Consider the following 22,204-nt stretch of genomic DNA (forward strand, 5'->3'; position numbering starts at 1 on the left):
AGTAAGATATCCAAGTTATTGCATGAATAAATTATTATCGTATTCAATTCTAATATTATTTTAGCTCTATTTAATCTTCTCCTTAGTCAATATTGATATTATATTGTAATATATCTTGTGTAATTGGAATTATTAGGCGTGTTACACACTGTCGTTACAAACGCTGTATATAAAGAAAAATTTCGAAAATGTATATAAAGAAATTTAAATAAAAACACCTATATATAATTAAATTAATTCAAACTTTAAAGTCAATAATTATATTTATTTTGACTTTTAAGTTTAAATAATTTCTAAGAATGAAGTAATAATAATTTAAAACGTAATTGTATGTACTATGTGAAAAGTTTTTCTCGGAGTAGTAAAAGAATAAAATAACAAAGGTTACACTATGACCGCCAAAAAGAAAAGCAACAATTGGTCCAAGATAGTAGCATTGACTTGACAGCTTTTAGTACATCAGATTTGGGCGGATTGTTATGATCCACGCCGATACGCTGCGGCCCGGCAATATGTGTGCTAACCTTAAAGCAAGCCTTATTCATTGTCACATCCATGATTATCAGCAAACAGTCTAATTATGCAATATTCAGTTGGAGATTTGGCTTAACAATAGTGTTACGTGTAGCTCTTATAGAAGTACCGACTCATGTAGAGTTGTTAAAGCAAACATAATTTGTAACCTTTAATCGGGCGCGCGCTCTTTTGTAATCGCAGTGGCCACGCGTAACCTAAAAGACGTCGTAGGTAAATTGGAGGAACAAAACACTTTTGATTCAACATCGTTAATTATTTAATAAATGTAATTATTACTCTTTTTAAGAGTATTCAATTCATCCAGAAAATTGAATGTATGTTAGTGACAATTTAGTTATAAAAACCGGTGACCCAAAGTAGCTTATCTTGTGTGAACAGGGGCAGAAAAAGTGATCGGTTTATCTTATCCTAGTTCCGATTTTTTCTTCATCTAGCAATAACACTCGATGTCATCGGTCAACGGCGACTTAGTTTTTTAAATATAACATATAATTTGCCTCAATTATTGCATAGTATGGAAACTACATATAAAATTATACAAGAGACGCGCGGAGTCGTTTCGACGCCGGCGCCGCGACCAAAACAATAATTGAGCTCCTTGCTGCAAAGGAGGTGCGAAGAGTAATAATTAGTGTACCTAAGTTAGTTATTTGGTAGACAGAAAAATAATAAAAAGCTACTGAGAGGATGATACGGAATCAACGCGAAATATTGATAATATCAGTGAAAATGTACTGAAGGGAGTCGATTCGGCGTCGCGCGACCGCTTGCAGGAGCATAATATTATTATAGCTATTGAAAAATAAAATAAATGTTGGCTAAAAAAATTCAAGATAATCGGTTCAGCTATTTCGGTGGAGTTTTGCAATAATGCCTGCCTAGCATACGCCAACGAGATATCTCACACTATACATGTTTTCTCGATGTTTGATGGTTTGTCTCTTCATCTCTATTGACCCTAGCATGACAAACATTTTTTCTCGCGTAGATCTTTCATCGAAATAACACATTTTTATAGAGTTTTGTCGAGATAATGTCGAGATTTTGACATTATGAGACGAGTAGTTTTTAATTATCTCGAGAGTGAGATATCTCGTTGTACGTATGCTGGGCAGGCTGAGTGCGATATTTTCGTTGCCTTCTGACATTTTCCAGGAGGAAGCAAACGGTAGGCAAAGGCTCTGCTAAACTTTTAAGCCCACCTGACATGTGACGCTGCAAGTATTTCACGCTGAACGTGACGAGAAAATATTACCCTCACAATATAAGTAGGCAGTTTATTTTCTTGCGTTAATAAGTGTCAAAGTAAACAACGCAATTTGTAGGTGATATTTTATCGTCAGAAAATATTTAGGACTTAACAGTAAAGACTTGTTATATTAAATGCCTTTTAGCACAAGATTTATAATAATAGGGCTGGGTGGAATCTTCTTAGCTGCGTTGTACTTTCTTTTAAATGTTTAAGTAATGTTTAATCTCACTTAAAGACACATGAAAAGAACAAACATTCGTAAAACTCTTTCGGAGAAAAAACCGCTGGCGCGACGTAGGAAAGAAAGTAACATCGTCCTATCTTCGTGGCGAAAGTAAATGCATACTGTTCCGTTTTCAATTCTATGGAACTAGCAATCTTATTTAGTTTTATCATCTTGTTCTAACAGATAATAAGCAAAATTAAGAATTGAATCGACGTGGGAGAGCCATGCTTCGGCACGAATGGGCCGGCTCGACCGGAGAAATACCACGGATTTACAGAAAACCGGCGTGAAACAGCGCTTGCGCTGTGTTTCACCGAGTGAGTGAGTTTACCGGAGGCCCAATTCCCTACCCTTTTCCCATCCCAACCCTCTCCTATTCCTTTCCCTGTCCTCCCCTATTACCCTATTCCCTCTTAAAAGGCCGGCAACGCACCATCAGCTCTTCTGATGCTGCGAGTGTCCATGGGCGACGGAAGTTGCTTTCCATCAGGTGACCCGTTTGCTAGTTTGCCCCCTTATTTCATAAAAAAAATCGTTATAAAGAAATATTAAGAGCACTGTCGCGAACTCAATAAAGCAACGTCATCACTCTGAATATTAGAAAATGAATTTCCCACCGTCTCTGCAAAATAAACTAGTTCTTAGAAGCAATTTACAATTATAAACTCTATTAAGTGAAAGAGAGTTTGTATTTTAATTGCAACTCTTAGAAAATATTGAAACTGATTTTTCAATTAATTCTCGAAGCGTAGTTTTACTTTTAACCCAAGAGCCAGCGACATCCAGACTTCCGTCATTTTATAAGAGCTGAAAGTTTTCCTTTATACAACTCCCATATTATATAAGAATGACCTGAAACTACGAGTATGGGGTTTCGGTCGAGATTACTTTTACAGTAATTCTAACGTTGTACATTCCATAAAGTATAAATCTCAATTATTTTATCTTATTTTCTTCGAAGTAGCTGTAGGAATCTCATATTTCACTGTCGGATATTTTTGAAGGTTGTTTCTCATTGCCAGACACCCCTAAAGTTAAGGTTTTGTGGGAGAGCCATGCTTCGGCATGACCGGAGAAATACTCGGCGAAACACAGCGCTTGCGCTGTGTTTCGCCGAGTGAGTGAGTTTACCGGAGGCCCGCTTCCCTTCCCTATCCTCCCCCATTCCCTTCCCATCCATACCTTCCCCTATTACCCTATTCCTTCTTGAAAGGCCGGCAACGCACCTGAAACTCTTCTGATGTTGCGAGTGTCCATGGGCGACAGAAGTTGCTTTCCATCAGGTGACCCGTTTGCTCGTTTGCCCCCTTCTTTCATAAAAAAATATATTAGACTTTGACCACCAGACAACCCGTCTGGCAGTAAAAAGTGACTGTTATAATTGTGTTTTATACTTTATCGAAGGTCAGGTCGGAAGGTAGACCTTTAGAACTCGATACCGCCTAAAGTAACCGTGACCGGAACTCCATAGTTTCAATCGTTCTTACCTCTATAGGAGTCATATAAGGAAAACTTTCAGCTTTTATGAACTGTCGAGAGTCTGGGTCGCTGGCTCTTGGATTATTTTCCACGGCCCTTCGGTAATGACGTTAATTATACTCTATTTTCTCCGCTCGAAAAACGTTAATCGAAAACATCCTGAGTGCTGTTTTAAATTCGAAGCATCCTGGTAAATGCTACAATTTCCAATGTTTGTATTTCACTTATTTTAGTGATGTGGATTAATTTAATGTTGCGCTTAAGCTAACTTGAGTTTTATTTAATTTTCAATCATTATTTTTACCTTCGACTAATATTCTTACAAAGTTTATTTTTTTCTTTCCTTTATCACTTAAATATACCAAAATGAGCCTTGAAATGCGTATAGATTTACTGTATTTTTGCTTGCGCTGAGGCCCTTTAAAATAGACAAAGAAGATATTTATATGCCCTCTATAGGCATTAAGACTCTCGGTACCATAATTATTAAAAGGTTTAGTAAGTGGTCTGCTGTTACTTGGCCTGGAGACTTGCCCAATCAATGGCAATTATTTTTTTATGTGAATAATAGGGTATTTTTACTTACAATATTTTTTCCGCCGCCAATCATCCTTCTCTTTCCCCCAGGTTACAATCTAACATGGTGCGAGGAGGACGGACCGTGGCAGGAGTCGTGGCCGGCGGCTCGGCATTTTGCTGGTACTCATCAGCATGCGCTGACTGGTCTCCGTTGTGGAACGAGATATTCTCTCAGAGTGACAGCTACGGACAGCGTGGGGACGTCGTCACCTGCGCATCTTGATGTGTCTACCTTGGGAGGAGGTATGTTTTCTGCCTTATTGTGTGACTACTAAGGTAACGCCTTGATAATTTGGCTGCAGCGATATCGATTTTTCTCAACAATTACTAAAGCTAAGAAATTAAAGTTCATTGTCAGTATTCATCATGTCTTTATCTTTGAATTACCTAAAGCATAACACGATTGGTCAACTTTTATAACACAGAATAATTAATCAAAAAGACCTTTATATAAACAGGGATTCTAATTTTGACAACAGAAGAGAGTGATTTGAGCTTCCAAAATTTGTACATAGATTAGTTCAAGCATACTCTATAATTTGCCCATAGCTTATATTATGAAATATATTTATGGTTTTTAAATTACGCGACAAAAACCATTTTGTCGCTTACGCCCTTTCCATTTCTTGCTGTTCCATTTCTTGTTTTAAAAACAAGCGATCTAAAACATATCCAAAACGATTTTTTACTTAAACGCGGCGTCACCTTAAGGTTCACTTTGCAATGGCCATACGTCGATAAATTTCTAAAGGAGCCGTTCAAAATTGAACTATGTTTACTGCATTAAATCGACAGTCTTGCTGCCAGCGGTGTTGAGCCGTCAGTTTCAAATTTGAATCTTATCTTAAAATGCATTACAAGTTGCAACGCCTCGAGACGTTGTGCTATGAATTGATCCGTCATAGTGTCTTTATCATGTTTTACTCCTTGAAACAAAATTTTGTATTTTTCGTAATATATCATAAGTTTATGCCTAATATTACTTTTTTAAACCAGCATGTTAAAAGAGGAATTGGATATAAATAAAATCGACAACAGTCTGTCTAGAAAATAAATAAAACATTTATTAATTTTTTATCTAACAAGTATTTGTAACTTTTCGGTAAAGTTTTTATCAACAGTATATATTTTCATCAAAAAATCTTAAACCTTAGATTTCGGGAGCACTGCCCCGGGGCTTTTCAAAATGCATCGCAGCTCGCTTGAAACATTTTCCCGTCGGCGATCAATCTTTGTCGGATTTGAATTAGAAATGCTTTATTATTAAAAAAGTTTGAACTTTTTTTACCCGACTGCGTCAGAATGTTTTTCGAAAGATGTATGTATTATAATAGCTCGGCATAATCTGCAGCCTTAAGCTTGGATTGGATGGATTCGTGTTTGCTATAAGCGGGCCCCTAGACTATCAATTTTATTGTGCAATATTATTGATCGTCTTAGGGTTGATATTGAACGCAACCTTTCAGTTTTATTGTGAAATTAATTGTTTAATGATATTGCACAATAAAATTGACTACTCTAGAGGCTCACTAAGGGCCAGGCCACAATACTAAGTTGCGGCGTCGCATCGCTAATACAACATCGCATAGAAATGTGATGCGATGTCGGGGCGCAAAATTTCATTGGAAATAGTACCTGTCGCATTGGAAATTTCCACGATGCGTTCTGCGGCGTCAGATTTTTACGATGCGGCGCCTGGCCTTGTGGCCTGGCCCTAAGAGTTATATCAAAGTAGAAAACACAAAATGGCGTATTATTTAAAAGACAAAAGCGCAATAGGCTGTGTGTGATTATATTGGGGCAGGTACGTAACGACAGACAATGTGCTATATGCTGCTGTCATACGCCTGTTGCTTTACGGTCCCAAAAACATAATCGTCTTGCGGTTTTTATAATTTTTTAACTATCATTTTCTTGTTTGTAGCTCCCATATCCCCAACCACAACGGATTGGTTATGGAGTAACGCGACACACATATACATACAACTGAGCGGGTGGGACGACGGCGGGTGTGCGATCACCAAGTGGGATGTGGAGTACAGGCTTCTAGGGTCAAGCTTCTGGCATAGGGCTGATAATGTTGCTGTGAGTTGTTACTTTTATCATTGTCTTAATAAAATCTTTGGTGGTAACAATCCTGGGGCATTGTGATTGTTTCACATGGTGTAATCTGAATAAGACCTTAGGGAAAATATTTTAACCTACCGGCTATACAATATTGTAATATTTGGGGTATGAAGACTTTTATATGAAGCCTGGCCGACCTACTGTCCGCCATTGTGTTTTTACGCGTTCACGAATTTTTTTTTTCAAAAATGGGTAGCTAACATCAATACAAACAAAAAATAATCTTGGACAAAACCGCGTAAAGTGTCACATTTTGAAGATTTGAGCTGCTAAAGTTGCAATATCTATATAATAATACGTGAGCCAAAAACTTTGTATCCCTTTTGACGAAAAATGGGGAAACGTAGGCGAATGAAATTTTGCACAGTTATAGTTTATATGGTGAAGGAGTGCATCGAGCTAATATTATTTTGAAATTATGCTTTTATCATAAATTTTTTTAACAAATAAAACATTACACACACTACAACACACACACACTAGGAAAAATGACAGATTTTTGAGTGACAAGCCTATACATACGAATTATACTCTTTTATTTATGCTTGAAGTCTGTTGACAACAAGGTGGTAAATTGAAAATGGATTATATAGTTTTTTTTTTATTGAATCTTAGATACTATTAGACAATGTACTATACGTGTAATACTATTACACAGCCAGTCTGAAATCAGCTTAGTCCCAGAGACGAGTTGAAAAAAATTTGATAAAGTCAATATTTTTTTACAGACTATAGGTAGTAGTCCTAATGCCGTTGAAACTAAGGTCGAATTTCGACCAATGGGCAATCTCTAGTTATCTTAAATTGGTATAACTTTGCAAGCTCATATCTTCCAAATGTGACACTTTACGCGGTTTTGTCCAAGATTATTTTTGAAGTGAAAACTTCTTTAGCGGCGTTGAGCACTTTTGTGGGATGGGTAAAAACTGTGAAACTCGCGTCAGATTCTCGTGCTGATCGAAAAACCCGATTAATCGAACTATCGATTGTTTTTTTTCGATTGTCGATATTTTTTGATCGATTGTAAGGGTTTCGATTACTTAATTTTAAAAAATCGATTTTTTAAAAATCGATTTTCATAAAAAATGGGTTAAAAAAATTGTAAGGGTTTCGATTAAAGAGCGCAAAAACACAATAGCGGAAAGTAGGTTGGCTCAAATCTTCGTACCCCTTTAATTTACTTGTAAGTTTTATATGAGGAACTAATTCATATTATTTATTGTTCAACTTTATCGGGTACAAATCATACTACGAGTCGGAGTATAACAGTAGAAAGTTTGTAAATAAAAAGCTCACAATTTGCTAATTGTAAGCTTTTTATTCTCATATTATTGATTTTACTTGTAAACCATACACTCGTAAAGTCTTTGTGTTGGAATAAATTGTACAGTCACAAACAGGAGCGCTAAGCTTGAAACATATTTTATATTTTGTTCTCAATACAAAATATAAACTCAGTAAAATCTTAACTTAGAAGCTGAAACATTAAACAAATACACTTGAATTTTATAAACATACATATTTCGCTCGAACAGCTTAAAAAAATTCTCCTTCACAGTCCACCGACTTAACCCTAGGCTGGGGTTACATAGACACACACTACCAGACACCCATACGGTCAATGCTGTCCTACGCGGTGGGGTCTCTGGTACCAGGAAGCTGGTACCAGCTGAGGGTGACGGCTACCAACGACGCTGGTACCGCCTCCACCGTGTACACGTATGCTACCAAGACTGTTGATGGAGGTAAGTTATAGTATTTTATTATTTCTAGCTAGTCGTTTTGTTTTAGGGCGCTTATTTGAGACACAACAGTCTTAAGACAGACTATTCCAATGTACAAAATATAATAATTACTGAAATTTACTGCGATGATTGTAAAACAGTATTGTGTGTATTTATAGTGTTTTGTATAATAGTAATCTGTTCTTGTGTATTGCACACACACCTAGGCAATGAAATGAAACAGGCTACTGAAACCAAATTTGGTGTGAGAGCTATTAAAGCCTTAAAAGTTGCAAAACGAAACTCTGGGATTGTCTACATAATGCATAATGGACCAAGAGCCTGCGACGGCCAAACCTTCCTCAGTTTCGTAAAGCTGAAAGTTCACCTGTTTGTGGCCTTTACAAAGGTAATAACGACTAGCAACTATGGAGATTCGGTCGCGGTTACTTTAGGAGGTATCTAGTTTTGAAGGTCTACCTGCACTTCGAGAAAGAGTCAAGCTCAATTTCATTTTTCAACATTATATTATTTGCGGTAAGTGGAGGAATCTTGTCTTCCAGTGCCGGATATTTTTGAAAATTGCTTTCCACTGCTAGACACCCTCGCAGTGGGAGGCAACTGTCAAAAATGTCCAAAATAACCGCGACCGAAACTCCATAGTGGCTGGTCGTTTTTACCTCTGTAAAGCCCACAAACAAGTAAACTTTCAGCTTTATGAAACTGAGGAAGGTCTGGCCAGCGCAGGCTCTTACTCTATAAGAAACTCGCACGGGGCAAAATATTTTCCTATAACTAAGTCATAAATAAGTGTAAGATTTAAAAAATAAGAGTTATAGGTAGTTGTAATTACCCTTTGAAGACAGTTTTCTACGATAGATTTTCCTCGTTCAAGAAAAAAGCTAAGACAACAATTTCTCATAAGATTTTATAATCAATTTTCTACTTGGAGAGACTCCATAATACGCAGTCTATAATTAAGTCTACATCGTTAATTTCAGTGGACAGATTACTGTAAATTCTGCGAGTGAAGTTTGATCAAGACGAAATTACAGATACGAAGAGTGAAAGCAAACTTAATTTAACTTTTATCATTAAAATACATCTAAGAAAGACGTCAATCTCATTTTCTTTAGTTAGAATTTGGTAACAAGTATATTACAAGATTTTTATGGTTTCAGAAGTTTTACATTATTATATATTTCAACTAACTGTCCCGGCAAACATTTCTTTGCCTTAAGTATAAAGTATTTCGCCCGTATTATTTTATTGAAGTGACTAAATAAGTATGTCACCATGGCAACGTCCATCGCTATCCCGTCGCACAAACAATGGTAGCCGTCAGTCTCGAGTTGTAATAATTTACTATTATTTATTCACCAAATGCACTTATCAATATAAAAAGTACCCAGTAGCCGATTCTCAGACCCACTGAATATGCATATAAAATTTGGTTAAAATCAGTAAAGCCGTTTCGGAGGAGTACGCGGCCTAACATTGTGACACGAGAATTTTATGTATAAGATTTTTGTAGGACTTTGAAGTGGGAAATAGTTTGCAAAAATTGCCTGTAAGTTACAAAAAATATTTTTATGTAATTTGTAAAATTATGCCAAGACGAGATCACTGTCGTTTTTAAGTGCAATTCACCAGTAAATACGTAGATGTCAAATTTTCTATCCACACAATATCGATACGTTTGAATTAGTAGTACTTACCTTTTTTTTTTTTTTTTTTAATGAAATAAGGGGGCAAACGAGCAAACGGGTCACCTGATGGAAAGCAACTTCCGTCGCCCATGGACACTCGCAGCATCAGAAGAGCCGCAAGTGCGTTGCCGACCTTTTAAGAGGGAATAGGGTAATAGGGGAGGGTAGAGAAGGGAATAGGGTAGGGGTTAGGGGATTGGGCCTCCGGTAAACTCACTCACTCGGCGAAACACAGCGCAAGCGCTGTTTCACGCCGGTTTTCTGTGAGAACGTGGTATTTATCCGGTCGAGCCGGCCCATTCGTGCCGAAGCATGGCTCTCCCACGTATAAATATATGTTGGAATATATAAAACATAAAAAAAATAATTTGAATTTTCAAAAATAAATAACCACAAAATTTATGTGTGTGTGAGAGAGAGAGAAATAATTTTGCTTTCTTGTTTGTAGAGGAAATCGGACCACCTTCCGACCTACTCGACCTCAACATGCTGGTCATCATCTGTAGCTCTGTCCTCCTGCTCGTCTGTCTGATGGCGTTTGTGTGCATACTACTGGTGCGGCATAGGTGAGACATTTTAACCACCTTTATAATATTAAAAAAAATAGTTTGTTATTATTTTTTTAGCAATATTCCGCGAAATAAACTTCCACCTTTAATACTGTTATACCTTTATAACACTATAGTCGTATCCAATTCTATCGGAGTTTAGCGATATACGTGGCGGCCGAAAAGTAAGATCTTCCTACCCAGCGAGATAGCATGCTTGGTCAGGCCGAAGCCCACTGACGTCATTTCAGACGTTGTAATATAATATAATATCTTGCCGTTCTCAGAAACTTCGATATTGCAATGCAGGATTGTGAGGCTAATTGTTTGTACCGCCGCAAGAGCAATCTCGGTCAAAAGCAACGCAACGGAAGTTTTTAATAGCATGGGTTGCAGTGAATAGAAAATATTCTCCACAATAATGTCGCAACTTTGTTATTAGTATGATTCAATATCCATACTTAATATTATGATTGCGAAAGTCTGTCTGTCTGTTACCTCTTCATGCCCAAACCGCTGAACCGATTTTGCTGAAATTTGGTATGGAGATACTTTGAGTCCGGGAAAGGACAGATAATACTTTTTATCCGGGAACGGAGTTGCAGGTGCTTCTAATAAATAATAATTCATAAAGTGCTGACTGTTGATTTAAATTGATGGCATTGTCGGGCAACATCCCCAGTAGATTTGAGCACTGTAAACACATAAAATATGTAAACATACGCTGCATCAGTAGCTGTATTTAAACATGTTTAAATAGCTGGATAGTAACAACTAACTTTTGTTCCCCAGGCACTACTCTCAATACCGTCACTCCATCCCAGAAGAAGTCAAGTCGCGTAACGAGAGTGTCGCGTCGCACTCCGACCACAAGGAGCGGTACGCGCAAGCGCCGCGCATATACACCTCGCCCGTGCACCCGCGCAAGATTAGCTCCAAGAACGGTGAGTGGCAACCTTGTCCTACGGCTACTACAAGTATCCTACAGCTATTTCGTCATACGAGTACCAAGGTGATGTCACGCAACGGGAGTGTGGCGTGGCATTGCGACCATAAGGAGCAATACGCGCACGCGCCGCGCATATACACCTCGCCCGTGCACCCGCACAAAGCCAAGTCTTAGAACAGTATTTATGTCACAAAACTTAGAACCCCTCCCCCCTCCTTGTCACACTTCGTCAACCCCCTCTTTAGGTTAACATACTTTATGAATGGTCCCGTGGCAAGTCTGTCCTACAGTTACTTTGAGTATATCCTACAGCTACTCTTCAACTCTACCACCGAGGAAGTTAAGTTACGAAATAATAGTTCAGGCTATTATTAGTGGCAACGCTGCCAAAATTACTTTAGGCAATCCTATGTCCTGCTCTATATGCTATCAGACTTTATTCACATGCAGATGGCGAACCAATGGATGTCAGTCATGAACTTGTTGATCTGTCGGCTGACGTCTGGCCTTGGCCCTTGATATAACCTGATAGAATTACGTAGGTCCGACGAAGTCGATGTGGATCGATTTCTCTGCTAGATCATTTACTAGATTTAACACAAGTATCCAAAAAATATAATTGATGATCCTGTACAAATAAATTAAAATATATAAAAAATAAAAATAATATATATATTTGTAGCTTGTTATTAATAATACCCCATTGTTTATTTATATGATTGAACCCTTGAATATACATTACTTACAATGTATGTCGATCAAAATGTAAATCCATGAAAATATTTTAAAGCTTGTTTTATAAATACCGTTTAATTTTGCAGCACAGAATAAATAGTAGTGTAAAATAAATACGGAAATATATAACACTGTTACTGAATATTATGAATTATTATTGACAACTTTTTAATTAACTGCATGCAAACAAAGCCTAGCAAAACTAGTCTCTAAATAAATGATTTTTAATTTAAAGCTGCGTCAACATATAAAACATTTTAAAAAATTCAAACTGACACCGGCACTCGCAAAATGAACGGTCATTTAATATTAAAGGGAGAACGTTAAAAAACAATCGAAATAACGAACGAATTTGTTTATTATAGTGTAGGAATATGTGTGGTAGCCGAAAAAGAAGAATATCTTTTGGCCGAGGGAGGGTAAGGGCCGCGCTACACCGGAATGGCAGTGGCGAGGCGAGCACTAGCAGTGTCATATGATTTTAAATTTTATCTTCATTATTGTAATACATAGATAGTATCGTTTGAAAAATCTACGATCTCCCGTGGCCGCGATTTCTCAAGCGATATTATGTATTACAATAATGAAGATAAAGTTTAAAATCATATGACACTGAAACTGCTCGCCTCGCCGCTGCCATTTCGATGTAGCGCGGCCCTCATGCTCGGTCAGGCCGAAGTCCGCGTGATTGATTTCAGCTGACGTATAATATAATTATATAGACGCACTTAGAAAACTTCGATAGCGCGATGCAGGAATGTGGCGCTCCGCTACAATAGTATTCAACATCTTTGTGTTCATATGTCATTTCGTGTTCGAAAAATAGATATTGACCGAGACACTTAGACCAATCTGATAACCACACAATTACTCTGTTCTAGATAAGCTAACACGACAAAAGTTGTTTTGACATGGACCTTGTGGGAATAGGTTTGACATCAAAGAAAGAAAGATCTTTTGACCGAGCAAAGAGTTGATATCAGGCGTTGTAATGAAAAATTCTTTCGGAACCTCCAACTTATACTTAAAAAACGTTATTTTACTATTTTTCTGTACATCCAAAATATGTTTGTTGACAGAAATGTTCGAGATAAGCCCGTACGCGGAATTCGCTCTTGGGTTTCGAACTTTCGACCACGCCGAGAATCAAGACCTTCCGAGCAGACTCCCTAGTCGACCAAGATTTGATACAGGTATGACACAACACTAGATTATACACATATTTTTTTTAAAACGGGCTTTGGCCCACCGCACACCCGCCGCTGTATCTCCTGTATCGCCAGGATCGACAGTGGTATCCAACCACGAAAACCCTTTGATATGACATCAGGGAACCCGAGTGACAAGCTGTGTTGGGACCCGCAAAGAAATTAATCAGAAGAAAATTGGAGGAGCAGGAAGTACACATATTTTTGTACACATCCATGACCCAGGAATTGAAAACTTTTTGTTTTGTTGGCGGGATTCGAAAACCTTAACTTGAGCGCAACACTTTCAACCATTGAGCCACAAAGATGGCGCAGAGGGTTGCGACATTAATGAGTATTCCGTTTAAAATCATTTTGTCAATGTGTGCTATAATAGTACCATTTCAAATATTACCTACTTATTAGCCGCTCAACAAAGGGAATAGCTCATTAAGTTGGTGATTGGTAGGCAACCAGATTTCAAGGTAACAGGCGCATTGGCACCATGTTAAAAAGTAGATTGTAATACACCGCGCTTATAGTGCCAGGTTATTTATTTTAATGTTGTTTTTAATCCCCATTGTTTTGATATTTTTTTAACATATAACAGAGAACAAAAGATAACAACCAATTAACAAAAAAAATTAACAGTAACAAAAGCCAAGGATTGGTATTATACTCGATACGTTCAAAATCGTAATATTTTCAAAAATACACAATAACCATTGGAACAAAGCTTAGAAGTTTAATGATTTGTCAATTAAAAACTGAAATTTCGGCCCAAATTCGGGCAACAAAATGCTATCCGTGGCGGATTTATGGCCCACTTGCCCGATTTCCAATTTTCGAGATTGCGTTCAAATGCAATTGAACAATGAATGCGAACCAAGCAATTTTCGAATATATTGTTACGTAACTCACAGGGACACGATACACTGGATGTGACTTTGTATTTTTTTTTTGTGTTGTATCGTACAAAAAGATGATGTAACTTGATGTAACTTATCATGATGTAACTTATCGTAATAATTAGGAGTAAATGGTTCGTTAATTAATCTAATATAAACTCAACATTTTAAAACTTTTTTGTATTGTGACGACTCCGCTGCGGACCATTTTCGTGTGATAATATTGTAATAACGAGGATTATTATAGATATACAATTTTTTTGGGATTTTTGGGATAATAGTAGCCTAAACAATAAATCCAAAACCTAAAGGTAGAAGTAAACTTTGCCGAATAACGTCCGTTCATTAGTTTTTGCCTAAAGCTCTTACTCACATATTCTGTTCATACTCTGCACTAGCGGGTGCTAAAAATTTTCAGTGATATAATTTTGCAAACATATTTTCACCTTCTAATCTATACATATTATAAAACAAAGTCGCTTTTTTCCTCATGTCCCTTTGTTCCCTTTAATCTTTAAAACTACGCAACGGATTTTGATGCGGTTTTCTTTAATAGATAGAGTGATTCAAGAGGAAGGTTATAGATTTAATAACATTCATTAAATAGTGGAGAAATACTGTAATTGTTGGGGTTTCTAATGTGATGTCGTAAATAATTTCATTTTTTTCCGCTCATATTGCAAACGCAGGCTGAACCCTACAAGATTTATTAAATGTACCAAGTAGTACACATTGAAAAGGTCTACAGAAAACGCCGCGATGGTATATGTCTATCTCTTATGGATATCCCACAATAACATTTTTTGTCATTTTCTTTTTACGACAAATAATGGCTAATTTTCGAAGCAATTTTAATAAATACAGCATTAATCCTTATCCAATTAAATAACTTAAATACATTGCTGATTTAATATAGATCTATATGGCCCTTTACAGCATATGATTTAAATGAATATTTTCGAAGATATTATAGATTAAAAAATTGTGGGAAGTAGCTTTTGCGGCCGTACCGACCAATGCGGGCCACGGGTAGTTAAATATAATGAATATGTAAGTCGAAACTGCTGAATCGATTTTAATCATTTTTTTAATGGCTAGTTAGGGTCGCTAGTTTATTACAAATCTTAGCACGGACAGTAGTTTTACAATGATAGTATGCAATAACACTTACATTACTGCTGTACTGTATAATAATGAAACAATAAAGCAAAAGAAAAAAATAAAAACATATTTTTTAACCCAAAAATATAAGCCACATCCAGCAAACTGACTCCGTAATGCGCTCAGCATTGACAAAAGGGATAACATTTCCTTTGAAATATGAACAGTCTCCCGGTAAAATTTATCACTGGCGCTCAATATGGCCGAAATGGAGCTGTCCAGGGAACTAGCCGAGCTACTAACATATTGGGTATGTATATTGGACCTTCAAGTTGGGATCGGGCTGTATTAACGCTTTATATCGGGGCTTCAGCTTCGTTAGTGCGATTATGTAATAGCTGCAACTGGTGCTAAAATATAATATTGATTATAAGATTACAATTACATGTAATTGTAAATTATGTAAAACGTTTATGAATCTTTTTATTTAAGAAATTATCTTTTTAATATTGGGTTGAATTCGACGCCTGGTCCGGTGGTCAATGGCGGCGCCTCTTGACAAGTCTGGTAAGAAAGACGATCAAGACAAGACATGTGAAATTGGGTTCTGCGCCTGATCGCTGCCATCTTGTAAATTGATACTTGTGAGACAGTTGTCAGGGGTGACATTGAGAGGATAGCGTAGATGTGTGGCAACTATCATTACCTAATAGTGCCACAATATCCTTGTAGGTCTGAAGAGGTTTTTTTTTAACGGGCTTTGGCCCACCACACATTCCCACCACTGTATCTCCTGTGTCGCCAGGATCGACAGCGGCATCCAACCACGAAAACCCTTTGATATGATCTCAGGGAGCCCGAGGGACATGCTAAAGCTGTCTTGGGACCCGCAACGAAATTAATAATAAGAAAATAGGAGGAGTAGGAAGAATTCCAGATTCTCTCCCCAATATAAAGCGGGAGACAGCACAAAGTTGCAGTGACCGAAAGTCAAAGAACTGAAGGGGAGAAGCACCATGGGAATAAACGTTAACAATAATAGTGACTACTACGCTAGAGCTAAATTAATTTATTGTGTAAGACTGTTGCCAATAGTAATTGTGACAAAAACGCTTGAAGGCACGGAAGTTCCTAGCGCTGTCCACGAGATCACCGTAGTATACGACACCAGTCTGAAGAGGTTGTAGTATATTATATACTAATATTATAATTAATGCGAAATTGTGTCTGTCTGTCTGTTACTTTTTCACGTCCAAACCGCAGAACCGATTTTGCTGAAATTTGGTATGGAGATACTTTGAGTCCCGGGTAAGAACATAGGATACTTTTATCCCGGAATTATGTACGGTTCCTTCGAGATAAATGAATTTTGGCGCAACGGAATTGCGCCCGCGGGCATCATCTGGTATATTATCTATACATACATACATATAAATAAAATTGGACTGTCTGTAATAATGAAAGAAACGTTTTTTACTAAATGCATATGAATGTATAGGAAAGGGTACAAACACCAAAACAACATTTTTTACAATTTTTGTCCCTATGTCTGTCTGTCTGTTTTTTCCGGCTAATCTCTGAAATGGCTGGAGCGATTTTGACGGGACTATTTTGGGCCCATAGCTGATGTAGTAAGGAATAACTTAGGCTTCTTTATAACCGACTTCCGAAAAGGACGAGGATATATTATTTCACTTTTTTATAAATTAACCTTAAAAAGGGGATTTTTTTCTCTTTTTTATTATCTTTGTTATCACATTTTGCTGACGCGGACGAAGTCGCGGGCAACAACTAGTAAAATACTATAAGCCTGAACATATTTAATCAACATCAAAAAAATATATATTTAATCAACGAAAAACATGACTTGCCACATTACTCGTTAAGCAACAACATAATCCCGGAAGCTATAAAGTCACCCAAAAAGGTGCTAAGTTAAATTAATAGTCTCTATTTTTGTTGTGTCGCACTTTTAATATCCTCCCCCCTGCTCCTCCATCAATCTCGATCTACTTTAATAAAATTAATGACTTTGTTCTCGCATTTAGTGGAGCTTTTCGCCGAGTTTTCGCGCCTTATCTGCTCCAGAAAGTACCTTGATTGATCGCTGTACTGTGTTAAAAAGTTTTGCTTTATAACTTTGGAATTAGGAATTGATCGAGTTTAGGTGTTTAGAAATATTAAAGAGACTAACTTGTGAGATTTTTTGTAGACTTGCGCCGTACGAAATAATGAAAAAATGCTAAGGGCTGTCTGTTGCCTCTCGCGCTCAAACCGCTGAATTGATTTTTATACTTGAGTCCAAAGTATAAAAGGTGCAAGAATTCTTCTTGCAAAATCACATGGCCTAAAGTTCCTTAAAATCATGCTTCATGGGACTGTAAAGTGCAAAGTTACAGCTGTTATAACTGTAGTATTTTTTTAAAATATTTTTATACAAGTGTTAATGAAAAATGATTTTGTGCAGAAACGAGTTTCCAGACGCGATCAGAATCGGACGACAGCGATAGCACGTCGAAGGCGACCGTCACAGCCGTACCGAGAAGTAAGTATAAAAGAACCAATGTAAAATGAGCAAAGTGGCAAAGTTATACGTGGGAGAGCCATGCTTCGGCACGAATGGGCCGGCTCGACGGGAGAAATACCACGTTCTCACAGAAAACCGGCGTGAAACAGCGCTTGCGCTGTTTCACGCCGAGTGAGTGAGTTAACCGGAGGCCCAATCCCCTAACCCCTACCCTATTCCCTTCCCTACCCTCAACTATTCCCTTCCCTTCCCTTCCCTACCCTCCCCTATTACCCTATTCCCTCTTAAAAGGCCGGCAACGCACTTGCAGCTCTTCTGATGCTGCGAGTGTCCATGGGCAACGGAAGTTGCTTTCCATCAGGTGACCCGTTTGCTCGTTTGCCCCCTTATTTCATAAAAAAAAAAAAAAAAAAAAAGTAATATGAATGTGCCGATTCTTTTGGTCATCGCTAAAAGCTAGGTGAAGAAATTGACTGACCAAAGTTGATCTAAATATCCATACTAATTTTATAAATGCAAAAGTGTGTCTATCTGTCTGTCGGTCTGTTACCTCTTCACGCCCAAACCGCTGGACCGATTTTGTTGAAATATGGCATGGAGATACGCTGCGTCCCGGTAAAGGACATAGGATACTTTATATCCCGGAAAAATGTACGGTTCCCGCGCGATAAACGAGTTTTGGCGCAACGGAGTTGCGGGCGTCGTCTAGTCCTGTATAAAAATATAGTCATGATTATTTTTGTCAAGCATTTTCCTTTTTGCAGTAAACTTTAAAAGTAAAAACAATATCGGGAAAACATTATACAATTCTTTGTTGAATTGCACCGAACCGTCAAAATGGCGCATTACAAATCGTGCCGAACAAAATGCCGGTACAAATATTGCCAAGTAAGCGATTCAAATTCTGTATCGCCGATCAAATTTACGATTTCATTGCTTTGACCCAGCTGGAGGCCTGCCAATAGGTAATGGCTCTAAAGTTGGCGTTGTTAATATAGCATGTGTAAACTATGGTTATCGCAAGCTTATGCTGAAAAAGAGATGGTACAAAATATTTTACTATATTTTGTGTAAAATACTCGTAGTGGTTAATTCAGTAAGTTTACACAAATATAGTCTCTCAAGAAAGTGAAGAAATTAAAAAGTGTCAACATCGTATTGTCATCCTTTTCAAATCAATCTAAGAAAAAAGGCATGACACTACGATGTTGCTACTTTTTAATTTCTTCACTTTCTTGACGGACTATATATCGATGGCCCCAACGAATAAACGTGCAAGAGCTCTTACCCAAAAAATTTTTTTTTTGATTTTTCGTTTGCATACACCTATGTAAATTTTTTGGAATTTTTTTGACTTAAAATAACGATTTTATAGCAATGTAAACCTTTATTGTACGGAAAAATTACAAACATATTATACATTAATAATAAAATATGCGCTTATTGCAGATTATTTGTTTATTTCAGTTCACCAGAATAAACGTGTTAAAACAATCTGGCGCTAGTGTCTATCTTTTCACTCTTGCACGATTATTCGTGTAAAAATGCAAGCGACTTCTATCACTAATGCCTCATTGAAGATGGCGAAACTTTAAATATAATAATCACAGCTATTCTATTCTATCTTTTACTAACTTCTCTGGTCTTTTCTGCTTTTGTAAAGGTTATTCGAAAAGCTATTGTAAAGTTTATCACAAGAGCTGCTGGTGAGTTGCCGGTCTTTTTAAAAGGGAATACGCTCTCTTCGTGAAGGTTTGCAGGTCATATAGGTCCGGAAATGCTGCTGGTGACAGTTCATTCCAAATTTCAAAACGCCTCCGTGGTCTAGTGGTTAGAGCGTCGCTCTCGACTCCGGAGGTCGTGGGTTCGAATCCCGCGTTGGAAACATGTTATTTCCAAGTTTGGTTAGGACAATGCAGGCTGATCACCTGATTGTCTGACAAGTAAGATGACCCATGCGTCGGATGGGCATATAAAAAGTCGGTCCTGCGCCTGATCTCTCGGCAGTCGTGTCGGTCTTCCGTCCCACTGGGTAAAGGAATAGAGAGTAAAGGAATAGAGAGTGCTCTTGTGTACTGCGCACACACTTGGGCACTATAAAACTACTCCTGCGTGACAGGCCGCTTCAATGAAACTGGCCACCGTCACCGAAACCGGTGTGGGGAGTATTATTATTATTATTCCAAATTTTACAGTGCGTCGCAGAAAATTACGCGAAAAAAGCACGGTGGAAGACTGCTACTCATCAAGGTTATGAGGGTGGTATATTTTTAACGTGGAGCGATGGGGAAAAGTTGCAGGAGGTATAATTCCGAACAATTCCACAGAGTACTCCCCGTGATGCAACCGATTGAGGATGCAGAGTGAAGCTATTTACATCTCAGCATAATTCCAGGGTCCAGCCTGTTTGAAACATTATGGCAGTCAACAATTCGAACGGCCCTTCGTTGGATACGATCCAAAGGGATTTGTTGGTATTTTGGGGTCCCTGCCCAGATATGAGAACAGTATTCCATATGAGGCCGAACCTACACCTTGTAGAGTTGCTGGCATTGGTCCAGACTGAAATACTGTCTCGTCCTGTTAAGAACAGAATCAGAAAAGTATCGTCTACCCCATTCAGAGACATTCTCCTGTGAATTCTCTATTTTAGACATAAGTTCGTTTCGAATCTCGACGAGCCGAGAAATATGGTGGAAGCCGGTAGATAGGGCATCGCCTGTACTATCATCCGCGTAAACAATAAATCCGCGTAAATGCCATTGGAATGTAACATGTCATTGATCTGCCAAAAAAACTTGTGACCTATTTGCATTAATTCTCAGGAAGCCCATATTATGAGGGAAGCTTTGATCGCAATGTCCAAACTAACAGCCAATGCCTCTCCTCTCCACACAATCACCTGAGCCCAACGATGAGTTTGGTACGCTAAGAGATAACCAGCCAAGCGACCCGTACTGTTTGTCGTGTTTGTCGCTTTGTAACGTCTGGCTGCCCTAGTATCGAAAGAGCTGATAATGAATTTCATTATCTTCGAGATGACGGAGGTTTTAGCAATTGGTCTGTAGTTGGAAAGATTTGAGTGGTCACCTTTTTTTGGGGATCGAGTACACTAAGGCTGTCTTCTAAGAAGCCGGGACAATGACAGAAGAGTAGGAGAACGAAAAACGACGCGTTAAGATCGGAACCTACTCTGGAGCACACTTTTTCAACACAATAGGAGGGATTTCGTGAGGCCCACTCGACTTGGATATCAAGAGCACGCAGGGCTATTCACACTAAGCGCTGATGTTACCTAATATCCGACATGACACCACTGCATCGTGGTATGGTCAGCGGTTTTTATCCCAAGGTCATCAAGGATCGAGTTTGACGCAAGGAGCTTACCCAGAAGATCGTCTTTGTATTTTGCGTCGTTGGCCAACGATCCATTTCCTACTTGTAGGGATGGTATGATGGCTTTGAAAAATTCCCTTCAATAGCTTAGGCCAGAGACCAGAATTCACGGGTTCCCAAAGGAAGGCATTCGAGTCTCTTACCAATACTATTGACGTGCTGTTTCTGTGCCCTATTGATCTCTCTCTTGAAGGATCTATAGGCAAGGTTTTACTCCATTTTATATGTATGTGTTTACGCATAGACGCGAGGTAGGTCAATATTTATCAACAACAACAATAGGTCAGCAATATTATTTACTGAACCGTCAACAAGAAAATATTAACTAACTAGACGTTCCACGCAGCCTCACCCGCATAAATGAGAAATTTTACGGAAACCGTACATTTTCCCGCAAAAACATTGCCTATGTTCTTTCACATCATGGTCTATTCTACACCTGTGCCGAATAACTTAAACATTCATCCAGTAGTTCACGTGATAAGCGCCCTCAAATAATTTTCCCGGTTTTTCTACATTTTCCTATGTTTCTTCGCTTCTATTCGTCTTAGAGTGATAATTTATAGTTTATAGCCTTCCTCGATAAAGAACCATTTAATAACGAAATAATTTTTCAAATCGGATCAGTAGTTCCTGAGATTGGCACGTTCAAACAAACAACCTCTTCTACTTTAAAATATTACCATAGATTTACATTTTATACCAAACACTAATAAGGTTGTATTACATAAATAATGAATCAACTTCTTTACACTAATATACGGGCTTTTATCTTTACAAACATGTAAAAGCAACAAAATATACAAGAATAAGCGTGTAAATGACCAGAGCATGGCTCAGGAGGAAAAAAATATACGTGGAATAACCATGCAACATTTCACTGCACTTGTTATAACTTCATTTATGACACGAACAAACGTGCATTGATACAATAGTGTTAACAAGTCACACATTATTCACGAGAATAATAATTTAATATAGTTTTTCTTAAATATGTAGTAAACCGTTAATATTAGATTTTTAATAAATATATGAGCTGAAAGACATTTTTTTTTACTTTTAATTTGATTATACATTATATTTGTCTATTTATTATGTAGTCAAAGTTATGTATGTGGTTCCAAACGTTTTTTTGTCTTCCTGAAAAGTTGTCCTTTTTCGATTGCACGTTTATTCGTTGGGGCCATCGATATTATGTATTTGTGTAAGATGATCAATTT

General features: G+C 37.8%; 2 protein-coding genes across 2 annotated transcripts in view; both read left to right on the plus strand.

The window, feature by feature from the left end:
* LOC121727921 (myb protein) overlaps positions 1-22,204 on the plus strand; it is a 525,795-nt gene that overhangs the window by 254,447 nt on the left and 249,144 nt on the right. The window lies entirely within an intron of this gene.
* LOC121728085 (Down syndrome cell adhesion molecule-like protein Dscam2) overlaps positions 1-22,204 on the plus strand; it is a 97,989-nt gene that overhangs the window by 69,952 nt on the left and 5,833 nt on the right. Inside the window, exons 25-31 of the mRNA XM_042116191.1 lie at positions 4,122-4,316; positions 5,998-6,158; positions 7,759-7,945; positions 10,082-10,199; positions 10,974-11,125; positions 12,945-13,058; positions 17,529-17,606. Of these exons, the coding sequence (XP_041972125.1) occupies positions 4,122-4,316; positions 5,998-6,158; positions 7,759-7,945; positions 10,082-10,199; positions 10,974-11,125; positions 12,945-13,058; positions 17,529-17,606 (1,005 nt within the window). The remainder of the gene's footprint in view (positions 1-4,121; positions 4,317-5,997; positions 6,159-7,758; positions 7,946-10,081; positions 10,200-10,973; positions 11,126-12,944; positions 13,059-17,528; positions 17,607-22,204) is intronic.

This window comes from Aricia agestis, chromosome 6 (assembly GCF_905147365.1).
Source record: "Aricia agestis chromosome 6, ilAriAges1.1, whole genome shotgun sequence".
NCBI lineage: Eukaryota > Metazoa > Arthropoda > Insecta > Lepidoptera > Lycaenidae > Aricia > Aricia agestis.